The 14,601-nt window shown below is 40.5% G+C and overlaps 1 protein-coding gene across 2 annotated transcripts in view; it reads right to left on the reverse strand.

Moving 5' to 3' along the window:
- Window positions 1-14,601, reverse strand: part of DMD (dystrophin) — a 1,885,017-nt gene that overhangs the window by 1,129,974 nt on the left and 740,442 nt on the right. For both annotated transcript variants that reach the window (XM_060234097.1, XM_060234096.1), the window contains exon 21: window positions 13,695-13,875. In XM_060234097.1, the coding sequence (XP_060090080.1) occupies window positions 13,695-13,875 (181 nt within the window). The remainder of the gene's footprint in view (window positions 1-13,694; window positions 13,876-14,601) is intronic.

The raw sequence follows: 14,601 nt of genomic DNA on the forward strand, positions 1-14,601 counted from the left end.
GGGAATCGTTTGTGGAGGCACATAATGGCTGTGGAAGTGGAGCTTCCCCTGCTGGCCAGCTGGCTGGGGGAGGGGGGAACCCTGTAAAATCGGGGGATCCCCCACTTGGACCTGGGGACTGGGAAGCCTAAGTGTTACTGCAATGCACTGTATATGGGGTTGTTTGCTCCATGCACCCCTGTTTAAAACCATGTCTTTTTCATGCCTCTGGCCTGGTAAAGCTAGAGATCTGGATGCATCAATCTCTCTGATATCAGATAAGAATCAATTTATTTTCCCAGGCATTTTGCTAGAAGTGGCTTTACGGCCATGGAAATTCAGGGACACATTACTCAAGATTATTTTGTGTGGTTATCCAAGATTCCTCACACCCTGGTAAAAAGCAATGACCCATGTCTGAAGGACTATAATAGACCCTTCTCAGGATCCCCCTTCCAATACAGACTTGTCTGGAGATCTAATCAGATGCTTAAGAAGAATCATTCGCTTATCTCCTGACTAAGTGCTGTTAAACATTAGCTATAACTGTAAGTCAATCATCTCAGCAAACAGATCTCTCTCTCTTATGATATCAGTTAGGCACCTTCCCAAATAGCATCTCCTACAAAATAAAATTTAAAAAAATCAATTACAGCAACCCTGCTTAAGGCTCCAACCAATAACATCAGTCTGCAGGAGACCAAACACCCTGCTGACCTGCTCACATTTCATAAGTTAGGTAGAAGGTACAATAGACGGGCCTGTCAAGCCTTCTATGCTTGTAGTTGATTTTGCTGGAAGCTTTCTTCCATCATCACTGACATGAAATCACTGGACTGCACAGGACTCCTTTTGCTCCTGGCCTACTGCTTCCACCTCCATTGTGGCTGCTCTTACAGGCCTCAATGAGAACAGGACTGCCACCTCCTCTCTACTGATCTCTGCTTCTCAGCATTCCGGGCAGAATTAGTTATAACATCCCTGGTCTGCATCTAAGTCCTTTTTAAATCATCAGTGGGATGCCACACCCTCTTTACCATTTGTACCCCATTCTTGTTACCTGGAAGTCCTGGGGAGAGAATGAAGGCTCTCATTTTCCTGAGCAGATTCCTCCCACTTCCTTTCGTCTGACATTATGACAGATACCTTTCCCCACCACCTATCTACAGGGCTGCCTCTTACTTCAGACCCCAGCTGCATCTGCCATTTACAACTCTACTTCACCAGATGCTTGCTAGGCCCATACCCATGAGCCTGCCCTGGTTGTGCTGTGGCTCTGGTGCATGGTAACATTTTTTCCATGCATGTGTTCTAGTTTGGAGAACCAGTTTGGTGTAGTGGTTAAGTGTGCAGACTCTTATCTCTTCGGAGTGGAGGGCGGGATATAAATCCAATATCTTCTTCATCTTCTTCTTAATCTTTATTAATAAAGTTTCCTACCTGTTTAAGAAAGCAGATTGTGATTCAGATCCCACCCACACAGTGAGACTACTCTTACACTCTAAGGCAGCCCTGTAGCCATGGTGGTGCACAAAGGGATATCGCCCCACCAATCATTCATCAGCCCCTTCCAATCAGCATTAAACGTAAAGGTAGACCCCTGTACAAAGGGTGACATTGGGCGTTTTCGCACTGACCTTAATCGGCAGCAACGTCCCTCTTCACGTCCCTCTTCATGGAAAAGCATAGAATCATAGGGCGTTTTCGCACTGACCTTCAAGTAGCGCGACCACCCTCTTCACACCGGAGGATCTGCCCGGATTTCGCACAAGAAGCGCCGGCGCACCCAAAAGAGCCGGCTACTTCCGTCGTGAAACCCGCTCAAACGGAAACCGTCAAGAAGCAGGAAAACGTTTGAGCGGGTTTCGCGACGGAAGTAGCCGGCTCTTTTGGGTGCGCCGGCGCTTCTTGTGCGAAATCCGGGCAGATCCTCCGGTGTGAAGAGGGTGGTCGCGCCACTTGAAGGTCAGTGCGAAAACGCCCATAGAGTTTGAAGTGCCTCCAGTGTCAGGTAGTCTAACACTCTGCACAATGCAGGAATTTCACAAATACCTCTCCACCCCACCCTCACCCCACATCCCCAGTGACCATACTCAGAAAATGGCAAAAACTTCCAGGATCACTGGCCAAACTGGCCTGGAGAAAAATGGCTGGGCTTGTAAGAAAGGGCCACAAGAAATAAGCACTGATACAGCCCTTCCTGCCCTCCTTCTCATGATCTGCTTAATTCACAGAATCAGCATTACTGTCAGATGGCCATCTAGCCTCTGTTTTAAAACCTCCAAAAAAGGAGAGCCCACTGCCTCCCAAGGAAGCCTGTTTCACCATGGAACCACTCTGTCAGGAAGTTCTTCCTAATGGATAGCCAGAAACTCTTTTGATTTGATTTCAACCCAATGTTCTGGTCTGATTTTCTGGGGCAACAGAAAACAATTCTGCACCATCCTCTATAAGACAGCCCTTCAAGTAAGTGAAGATGGTGATCATATCAACCTCAGTCATCTCTTCTCCAGGCTAAACATACCCAGCTCCTTCAATCTTTCCTCATAGGACTTGGTTTCCAGACGCCGCACCATCTTTGTTGCCCTCCTCTGGACACTTTCCAGCTTGTCTAGATCTTTCTTAAATTGTGGTGCCCAAAACTGAACACAATACTCAAAGTGAGGTCTAACCAGAGCAAATTAAAGTGATACCATCACTTTGTGTGATCTGGACACTATATTTTGTTGATACAGCCCAAAATTTATTTTAGCCACTGCATCACACTGCGGACTATTTAGTGTATGGTCCACTAAAACGCCTGGATCCTTTTTGCACATACTACTGCCAAGACAAATCTCCCCCATCCTATAACCATGCATTGAATTTTTTCTAACTAAATGCAGAAGTTTACATTTATCCCAGTTAAAATTATTTTTATTTGTTTCAGCCCAGTTTTCCAGCCTGTCAATAGCATCCTGTATTCTGTCTCTGTCTTTTACCGTATTTGCAACCTCTTCCAATTTAGTATCATCTGCAAATTTAATAAACATTCACTCTATTCCTTCATCCAAATCATTTATAAAGATGTTGAACACAACAGGTTCTAGGGCATGAACCTAGCTAAGTCACAATACAAGACAATTAACTTAAATGGAACAAACTCCTTACACCACCTTTGCAGAGGACTTGGGTCCCAAAATAAATCACAGCATCCAGGTGAAATATTTGAATTATAGTCTGCTTTCTTACGCAGGAAAGAAACTCTTATTACTAAAGAATAAATTAGATCACTTACACAAGAAAGAGGCAAGCTACAGTCCTGACCAAGCAAGGACAGGCTGGTGCAATTCCAACAGAACACCTGATTGATGGCACAAGATGTCCTGGCTGCCTGCTGATGGAGCAGAAAGGAGGAGCTTGTTCTGTTGCTGTCAAACATCACTTTTCATCTGGTAAGGACAACTGGGTCCTGCTACCTGGCAGACTTCCTTCCAATACAAGCAAAGTAAGTTTTTTTCTCTGCTTGTTCTGCTTCCCTACCTGAAACCTAACTTCCATGTCTTTCTATCTGTTCCCTTTAATTTCACGCTCCCTATACTTGGCTTGGTTAGTCTTAGAGCCTTTTGGTTGCCCACCACAGCATCCTCACCTGACTAGGGCCTTCTTCTTTCTATCCCCCAAATACTTTGATGTTTTTCTCTCCACAAGCAACCCCAAACCCATCTCAGCTTTCTAGGTTGGTTTTTTTTCTCCTGAATCAACAGAAGTTGAGGTACATATGGAAGCACTGAATTATAGAGAAATAAATTCTAAACTTTATTGAAAGATATTTGGTCTTTTATAACTAACAAAATGAGAGTATCACATATTATGATTATGCTTCTGTACTAATTGTGTATTTATTAAAGGATATTAATTTCTTCAGTCCATAATTTATTGGAGTTTTGAACATCAGTCCACTGGATCTCATCCATCACCTCACCTTCAAAAGGGATCATCACCTCACCTTCAAAAGGGATCTGTTCAGGACCTTCATCAGCTCAACTGACTCAGCTGGATGGTGGAAATACTGTAGACTGAGTTTCATTTGCATATTGGTGGCATCTTACTCCAGCCCTCCGGACCATTTCTCCCATTAGTTTCATTAGATGTTAAACAATTTGAGGGACAAGGTAGAACCCTGTGATACCACACATCATAAAAGCCACAGGATGACATAGCAGTCTTTCAGCAACACCTTCTGGAACTGGTCGGTACTTACATATATACCTCAGCTTCTCTTTTTTTCAGCTTTTGGGGGTTGATAGCAGCAAGTATATCCCCCATTTGAGAGTATTTTCTCTGGACTAAACATGTGGGAAGAACACAATCCAGGTTAATGGGTATTAGTTTAAAGAAACATAATTGAATACCAGGATTGTGCAGAAGTGACTGGGTTTTATAGGACTGCCATAAATAAGTGGTTATTGTATTTTTTTACAACTGAATGGTTCTGTCACACTGCTTTGCATCAATATTATTTTACTTCCATTTGCTATTTTGTATCTTGGTTGGGTCAATAAATTTACTCTCTGTTTAAATATTTGTCTTTCCCCCTCTTATTCATGTCCCCAGGGGAATATTAAGCTAAATCCCAAATTCTCTGTGTAACAAATTTGCCACGGGTTGGTGTGTGTGAATGTGTGCCTTCAGTGTCCTGTTATTTAGAACTTTCATCTATTTTTAAAGCTACTTTCACTAGAAGTGCCAATAACCTTTTTATGGTTCCTATTATTGTATTGAGCATGTCTGTAAAAAGAAAATGTTCTTTTTAGGACATCTGTTAAATGTGTATATTAGAACATTAGCATAGAAAAAAACACAAGTTACATTTTATTGAAATGCCCCCAATAGAATGGCATTACAGATGTCTCTAAATAGGTTAACATCTGTGGAAGCTTGAGAAATTCACTAGGGGATAAAATAAAGATCCATTCAAATAAAGTGGAATTTTACCATTCATTTCAGTACAATGTGGCTTGCATATAAGTGACATTGTTACTGTCTGTGTTCAACAGTATTTAGAATACAGAAACCAGTAATTATAAATAACCTATTTTCTGACATTTATAAGGCATAGTGTACCCATAGAAGTCAGACCCATAGCTATTTTTACAAAATTAGTTCTGTAAAATTGACTTTTCACATAATGTTCCTAAGGATCCGTTACTTTCTTTGCTGAAGAGATAGTAGCAGATATAATAAACATATATTTAATCCCTACAAAAGACAAATAATCAATGAGTATGGTGTCAAAACCACCTAGTTTTGGACCCACAATCATGGATTTGTATGGGAAGTCTTTCTTCTGATGAAACTTGCAGAGGTATGCCTGCAACACACTCCAGGTTTTTTTTTTTAAACTGTTTAAAACTCACTAATACTTTGAATTCTAGATGCCCTTAAATCAGTAAGGGTTCTTGCAAAATTCTTAAAAGCTACCACAGTAATAAAATATTATTGCAAAACTTGTTTACCATTGCTATTAAATAATTTATCAGATTGGTTAGTGGTAACCCCCCCCCCATTCTCCAGACGTACAAGAAAGAAATTCACAAGATTCTAAAATCAAATAGAATGCCCATATGTTGCTTAAAATAACTATTATTTTTTAATGTAACAGGCATAAGAACATGGGAGGAATCTGTTGGATTAGACCAGTGGTCTATGTAGTTCATCATTCTGATTAACTCTTCAACTAATCTGTTGCCCTAAAGGGCAGAGCACAAAGCCTGAGGGTCTTCCCTGTTGCAGCCTCCCAACACTGGTATTCAGAGGTTACTGTGCCTGCATATGGAAGCAGAGCACTGATCAGACCACTTACCACTGATCATATCAGTGGTCTGATAAAGCCACTTCATCATACCACTAATGGTGTCAGCTTGTCACAATGTCTTTTTTAACGAAACGTCTGGAAGAAAAACTTTCTCCAGTAGAACACGGCACTTGAGCCCGAAAGATTCTACAAACCCTAATGATGTTACCAGCCATGAAAACCTGAAATCTTTGATAATTTCTTTTTTCAAAGATTTCATGTTTTCACGGCTGGTAACATCATTAGAGTTTGTAGAATCTTTCGGGATCAAGTACCGTGTTCTACTGGAGAAAGTTTTCCTTCCAGACATTTCGTTCTCAGCTGCGGAGAACATCCTCAGTGGCATTGCAGCCGGAGCAGGCGCTCAGACCTTCTTGGCTGCTGTGCATTGAGTGGGGCCAGGGCTGCTGGAGAGCTGCTATTTCTAGGCTGGAGGGGGTGTGATGAAAGGGCAATTGGTTTGTGGATGTCCCCACCAAACAATGGGCACATCCACAAACCAATTGCCCTTTCATCACACCCCCTCCAGCCTAGAAATAGCAGCTCTCCAGCAGCCCTGGCCCCACTCAATGCACAGCAGCCAAGAAGGTCTGAGCGCCTGCTCCGGCTGCAACGCCACTGAGGATGTTCTCCACAGCTGAGAACGAAATGTCTGGAAGGAAAACTTTCTCCAGTAGAACACGGCACTTGATCCCGAAAGATTCTACAAACTCTAATGTCTTTTTTGTTTGTTTGTTTTACTACTATCAGAATCCTATATTTGGATTATTTGTGTATTTGATGCATATTTATTGAAGGTTTTTAGCTTAGACTTTTTCTTAGACTTCTTTTCCTTAAGACAAGTTTATTTTTTTCAGATATATATCTCAGCTTTTAGATTATCATGAGGGTTTTTTTTTAGCATGACAAGCTATGATTGGAAACTAGCTAACAATCTGGTACCATCTATTTGAAGTTATATCTCCTGGTTTCATCCAAAAGACCAAATGTTCTTCATTGGTTGCCCAGGAGATAGGCTTGGTTGAAAAGTACTCCAGTTGTCTCTTACATACTTACTATGTGATTGTTAATATATTCTGCCTACATTGTAACTAGGAAGGCAGAAAGAAATTAATTCACCTGGAAGTTTCCTATCTCTAAGCTATTTCCACTTTTTCCTGTCAAATTCCTGCTCAAAAACACCTTCTTCAAGCAAGACTTTACATAATCACTGTACCTTTACTTTGTTACAACAGTATATTTTATAGACTTTATCAACTCTTGTCCTTGTCTTCTACTTTGTCTAGTATATTTTACTTATGATATGTTTACAATTTCAACAATTATAGCAACACAAGGGAAGCATTGTAGTTGTAGTTCAGACAGGGAAATCCAGTTCTAACACAGTGCAAAATACAGTAATTTCTTGCACGAAGCCATAGCAGTTATAGAGGTTTATATAGGGTGTAAATGTATAACAGTTATGCCTACAGATTATAATGCTTTAGGGCATTTGTGTCTGGCACAATATTTATTTAATTATTTATCCCATCAATAACACATAAGTAATAATATAATAATATTATAAGCAGGGCTTTTTTGGTAGAAAAAGCCCAGCAGGAACTCATTTACATATTAGGCCACACCCCCTGACATCACCATTGTTACACTTAGGGCTTTTTGCAGAAAAAGCCCAACAGGGACTCAATGGCATATTAGGCCACACCCCCTGACACCAAGCCAGCCGGAACTGCGTTCTTGTGCGTTCCTGCTAAAAAAAAAAAAAGCCCTGATTATAAGTAATGATATATAACACATAATAATAACACATAGGTAATAATATAAGTAATAATAATATATTAGCAGTTTGTTTGGGTGCAGTTGTATAAAGAGTTTTGCAGGCTTTGTTTTTTTTTCTAAATTATTTATATGAAAAAAAGAACAAAGACCACAATTGCTTTATTATACTGTATAGGAAGACTGCAGCTTGCTTTTCATAGATGGTAGTTTGCATATATTAGGTGAAAAATATAGAACATCCAGAAGAAGATATTATCTAATAAATTTCAAAATTGACTTATCTGTTTAAAAGAAAAATAATTAACCAAGAAAAATGAGATTATATTGAGTTGCATAATGTTACCCATTTTAATCTGTACCTGCAGCCTATGAATACAGTTTAAAAATGTAATGATAAATTCAGAAAAACATGCCTTTGTAAGAGAATAATTCAAAAGAGCATTCTATACTTGTTAAAGAAAACTCTTGTTGCAAAATATAATGCTTAGAAATGCTGGAGCCTAAGTTATAAATTGCATAGCTTGCAATAATGTGGCACATTAAAAAATTATACAGAAGGTTGTTTTTGTTTTTGTATAAAATACTCTTACCTCAGCATTTTAAGTATTACATTGTACATGCACTGCTTAGAAGATACAAGTATGATTTGTATAGTATGCTCAAAATTGTATTGGTTCTCCAAGCTTTTGAAAATCTTACAAAATGAAATACATCCTATCTACTCTCCATTTATTGTTTTGTAATTTATTATGTTTTACATAGCCTCAACGGACATTCTAGATGACTTACTGGCAGAGATAGTATACATTTTTGTGACATTACTTTTAAAATATTCATAATTGTATGGGTTCTTTTAAATCACTAGGCAAAATAACACCCTCCAAACTTGCTTGAGTCACAGAAATATCTAAACAAAAGACAGACATGAATAATGCCAATTTTCAATGTTTTAGAATTAAAATTAGTTAAAACCACCATTTTATTGTGACTTTGGTTATTTGAAATTGTCATTTTGTGTTTATTAAGAGAAGAAAGGTTTTAAAATTATGTTTAAAGGTTGCTGATTCTGGTTTGGTAAATTCCTGGAGATTTGGGGATGGTGTTATACAGTCTAACCTCTGAAGCTGCCATTTCCTTCAAGGGAACTGATGTTTATAATCTAAAGATTGATTATAATTCTGGGATACCTCCGGGCACCAAACGTAAATTGGCAATCCTAGTCATTTGGGGGAAGAGAAGTGCTCAAGACCTGAGAAAAGAAACTTATTAAACAGTTTGTAAATATTTAGGTTGGAATTTTAATCATTCTAAGTAACATAATTTTCATCTGCAGATGTTGCTACCTCAGTCTTTCACTTGACTCCAGGCCATTTGTTAAAAAAATAAAAAAAATAAACTAGCAATGTCATCATTACAAACATCTGGCACCTCCCCTATTTACTTCTCTCCACTCTACGAACTACCAGTTTTTCTTTCTATTTGCTTCTTAATTTTTAAAATAGTTAAAACACAAGATGAATTAATCAGCCTATTTAGATTTCCATTACATAAGGGAGGAAGAAAAATTAAGTGGGGAATAAAGGGGGGAAATAATCTGGTATGTTTTAAATTTATCAGTACTTCTCTCAAGTCAAGAAGGTAATAATGTATCATCTCTGAGAAGTGGTACAGTACAGCTTCTCATTGGCACTTCGTATCTCATAATACACTTGAGAAAAGCCTTATTTGAAAGCGCCCCATGCAGAAAAGTCATTGCTTTAAATAGTACTATTAAGCAAAACTCTTTGATGACCCTTGTATGATAAAACGGAAGACCTAAGTACATCCCCTCACTTTTTCTAATACACATAGCCTCTCACATAACCCCCCCCACACACACACACATATGCACCACTTGTAGAAAGCTACATTTCAAGGAGAATTTAAAGCATTGTTTTGTCATGGAGAGAACTGTCTTATCTCAGAGCAATACTCTGAATAATCTTGAAGCAGCTCTTCTGACAAAAACAGGATTGGAGAAAGGGGCTACAATTTGACAGTCTGTGAAGAGAAAGGGGAAAGGGAGACAATGGATGTTTGATCTGAAAAGATACTTCTGATGGATTCTTGTGCTTGTGTGTGGGACTTAATTTTGTTCAACAATGCCTTACTGGGTTGATACTAGGGGTGTGCATTCCACTGTATCCAAAAATACCTTACCAGTATTTTTAGGGTATTTTAAAAGCATAAATGACTGGGGAAGACAATGGCAACCACCCCATAAAAAGTCTGCGGTGAAAACGTTGTGAAAGCAACATCACCCCAGAGTCAAAAATGACTGGTGCTTGCACAGGGGACTACCTTTACCTTAAAAAAAAAAAAAAGCCAAATATAGCTCAGATATATATCAGATCCTGAATAAAACCAATTTTTGTCAGCTTTTTTCCCTGAGCATATTCAAGTATACTCAGGGCTTTGTTTTTTTTTTGTAGAAAGAGCCCAGCAGGAACTCATTTGCATATTAGGCTGCACCCCATGGCACAAGCCAGTCAGAAATGCATTTCTGTGTGTTCCTGCTCAAGAAAAGCTCTGGGAATAGCTTCTGGTGGAGATGTTTGAAGGGTTACAAAGTTATCTTACATTTCTCCTCTAAGATTCTTTCCTGCCTTTTGTTCTGTTTTTTAAGTCAATAGGAGAGAAGGAGGAAGAGGCATCTCTGCAGCCCAGTGGTGAAAGTACTTCAGGGGGAGCTGTAGTGCCTTAGAGCCAATATTGAAAAGTTTTTGCAAAAGGCACTGCATTGCAGCTTTGCAACTTGCAAGGTTGTTGGTAAGTTGGAAAAAAGGATTTCAGGTTAGGGGAAACACTGCTCTTCAGTCAATCACAGAAATTTGTTCTGTTTTGAAATTCTTCTGTGCATGGGCAAAGAGCATAACGCAAGGGTCTGGCTAGACTCCATTACTAAAAGGGTTTTGGAGAGTGTGAGCTGGCTTTGGCTTCAGCTGCTGCTCTGAGTCTGACTCCTGCTGCCTGAGAGACTCTGCTGTGGACTTCAGATCAGATCCTGCCTGCCTGGAGAAGACTGAAGAAACAATTGGTTTGACCGAACAACACTTTTTAAAAAGTGTTCTTTTTTTACTGTTAGTTGTTCTTGGGCTTGGTGGGTGGTAAATGGGGGGATGAGGCTAAAGGTCTTGGACCTTTTTTGGTTCTTTTTGGTTACACTTCAGTTTCTTCTGATTTTGTGGCTTGCAGTTTGGAGTGTTTTGTTACCTGTTTGGGTCTGGTAGTTGTGTGTGTGTGCGTGTGAGAGAGAGAGAGAGAGAGACCAAGGGCCTCAGGCTCTCCCCCCCCCCCCTTTAGCTTTAGTCTTAGGTTATTGTTCTTTCTGATTTTGTGCCTTGCAGTTATTTTTGTGAAGTTTTGTTGTTGATGGGGCCTGGTGTTGATGGGGAGGCCAAGGGTTCCTTCCTTCTTTGGTTCTTTGTAAATAGTTTAGAATTTGATTAACTTTGGGGGCGTTGGGCTTGTGTGTACGGTTTTTGCTTGTTTTTTTTTTTAATCTATTATTTCACTTGAATTTCCTCTCTCTGTCCTTCACCATCTACTGCTTCTTTTCTTCTTTTCTCTTTTTTTTTGCGGGGGGTAGTTGGAGGTGATGCTTTGTTGCCTGTTTCCTCTGCCCCCCCCCCTTTTAGCTGGTGTATTTGTAGGGGCTTTTGGTTTTGGCTTCTCTTGCTTCGTCTTCTATCTTAAGTCCATTTTCCTGCCCTTCCTCCCATAGTTCCCCCCCCCCCCATATTTCTTCCATTTAATTTCTAGAAGGTTGTTTTTTTGGGAGGAGGGGGGAATTGAGAATCTGTGTTCTGTGTTCCAAGTGTGTACTGCTGGGTACTAGTAGGTTGTCACTGGGTTGTGCTGCTGAACACTATTTCACTGGTTCTGCTGTCCTTGCAATTCCCCTTCCCCTCACTTGGATTATGATTATGTGCTTTACATCAGTCCTGTTAAGCTGGCATTTGCCACAATGGCATTGGTCTGCTGCTGTGCACTAGTAAATTGGCACTGGATTCTGCTGCTGGGCACTAGTACATTACACTGGTTCTGCTGTCCTTGCAGATATGGCCTTCCCCTCAATTTCCACTTCAAAGATTCTCAGATTTGACCTTAGTCCTGTTGGGTTTTGGTACTGCCACAGTGGCACTGTTTCAGTTGCTGGCTGTTATGTATTGAACATAAGCAACCAGACCTCATGGCGATCGTGACTAAAGGCGACCCTTGGTTCCCCGGATGGAGCTCGCCTGAGGCCCCGCCCATCAAGATCTGTGGCGGGAAGTTTGACCGACCAGGATTGGCCTGGTCGGATGAGGGGGCTGTACTGGGCAATGTATATAAGCGGGGCCCGGCCCGGGTGCTCTCTCTCTTGTAATGTGCTACTGAAAAAACTATGTTGCCTTCAAACCATCTCGGTTCTCAGTATATTACACTGGCCTTGCAAAAATCCCTCCCCCCCACACTACAGAGATTCTCTGGGACATTCTATTGGGCTTGTATTGTCTTTCTGTTTTCCCCTCATTCGAAACAATGGAGGATGGGGAAACCTTCTTTGGGTGTCCATAAAATTGGATTGCCTGGTCGCACCATAAGGCACTCCAGAGGATAGGACGCACCTTCCTCCTGGGGGGCAATCCGCTGCCTCTTCCTCCAATCCGGCGCTTCCCCCGCGCCTGCTTGCCTGGCTCCATCTTCTTCAGGCAAGCACTGGGATCGCTCCACGTGGCCCCAGCGCTTCGCAAGCGTCGGCTGTGGAGGGGGCAGCGTGCTTCCTACTTCCCTGTGTGCCTGCCTTCAGCTGTGATGTTTAAAGCAAGCGCTGGGATCGAAGGGGGGAGGGAGCGATCCCAGCGCTTGCTTTAAACATCACAGCTGAAGGCAGGCACACAGGGAAGTAGGAAGCACCCGCCACCTCCGCAAACACAGCGCTTTGCGAGCGCCGGCTGTGGCGAGGGCAGCATGCTGCCTACTTCCCTGGGATTGGAGGGGGAAGGAGCGATCCCAGATGGAGAAGATAGAGCCAGGCAGGCAGGCGCAGGGAAGCGCCAGATCGGAGGAAGAGGCAGCAGATCGTCCCCCCCCCCCGAAGGTATGTACCTCCGGACTATAAGACGCACACACTTTCCCCCCGGACTATAAGACGCACACACTTTTTTTTGGGGGGGGGGAGTGCGTCTTATAGTCCGAAAAATACGGTGTGTGTGTGTGTATATATATATGTATGTATGTGTGTGTGTGTGTGCGTGTGTGTATACACACACACACACACCTCAGGATAGATTTGCCATTGATTTTTATGGTCCCCACAGGATATAAAGGACCCCCCCCACCACCAACAAATTGATATTCCTTATATCAGCTGAATTCAAATACCATATCAATATTTTTTGGGTCCACTATATCCAAATCTGAAAAAGGTGTTTTTTTTCCCCTTGCACATCCCTAATTGACACATACGGTAAATCTCGGGGCTCAGTTTTGAGATTGCTTCATATGGGATGAAGCAAGTACAATTTGATTGTGCTTGTCTCAACGTACAATCTTCATTTTTGGTAACAATTCATTTGAGTTTACCAATTGAATCACTATCAGGATTAAATGTCTATATCAAGGAATGTGACAGGTTGATGATCTCTTCCCCTATTTAAGTTGTTTTCCATGGAACAAAGAGTGATGCGTAATCATCACAACAGATTTTGAAATTAGGACCACATTCAGAGATCACAATACGTTTTAGTTAAACTGAGATATTGTCCATGACAAGCAGTTTTTCTGTCATATTTGCACATTCCCCTCTCACCTTGGACTTCAGCATGGCTTTCTTTGGCTTGGACTGTGGTATTTGCTAAACATATAATAATGGTGTTGCTAATTTCATTAAAATATAGGAAGTGGCTATCCAAGCTCTAGAAACCCTGTTTGGAGATAAGCATTATTTCCTATGCAAAAAAAAAAAAAAAAAAGATACCTAGAATAAATTCCTTCATTGTCCTCCAAAATTTTAACTGTCAGTTTTGCTGCAGCAGTATCTTGGTAGCAATAATATATAATTAGAAGTGACACTTACTTGTTTGTAGAAGCTTTTTTCTAGCTTGTACATCAGCATAAACTTGATTGAAGTGGTTAGTAAATGCAACAAGATCTGCTTCAAGAAACATTGGACCTTGCTGTTTCTCTTTCAGTGTTTTGCTCTGAACCTTTAGCTTTTCAATCTGAGGTTGAAGAGTTGACAAGCGGATAACTTCATCCTAATATTTTTTTAAAGTAAGAATATAATCATGATCTAAGAAAATAAGTGTTAGTAAAGTAAATGTATGACATAAATGTAGTTTTAAATTCAGACATTTAATATGGATGTCTTGGCTTGACTTGGCTTCATAAATGCTATGTGTATCAATGTAGCAAGAGAGGATGGTGACTTTTACTGGCATAACAACTGGAACACTGATGGCTGTGTTGGCACAGAATGGGAGTGGTTTGGCGTGCTAAGTGAATACCTCAAAGTTTGGTCCAGTGGATGATCACTGTGGTTTTTGAGTTTAAGTGTTACACACTCATTTAGAAGTAAGTCGAACAACATTTGTATATTCACATTGTTTAGTTTATAGAAGCAGTTTATTTATGGAACATCATTTAGAAGTAAGTCAAACAATATCTGTATCTTCACAATGTTTAGTTTATAGTAGCAGCTTATTTATGGAACCCTGTTTTTAGCTACATGGAACTTCTACAGATACATTTGTATCTTCATAGTGTTTAGTTTATAGTAAGTTTATTTATGGGACCCTGTTTTTAGCTGCATGGACCTTTTGTAGCTATTGGGCAAGTTTAACAGCTTCAAGTATATGTAACTGGGAACAAAACATCTTAGGAAGACTGCTTCAAAGCTACAAAATGCTAGAAACCATATACTCACAGCTAAATATAAAACCATGCACACTGCTGTCATGGTTTAATTGAGAAGAATTAAACAT

The sequence above is a fragment of the Heteronotia binoei genome, chromosome 3 (genome assembly GCF_032191835.1).
Source record: "Heteronotia binoei isolate CCM8104 ecotype False Entrance Well chromosome 3, APGP_CSIRO_Hbin_v1, whole genome shotgun sequence".
NCBI classification, from domain to species: domain Eukaryota; kingdom Metazoa; phylum Chordata; class Lepidosauria; order Squamata; family Gekkonidae; genus Heteronotia; species Heteronotia binoei.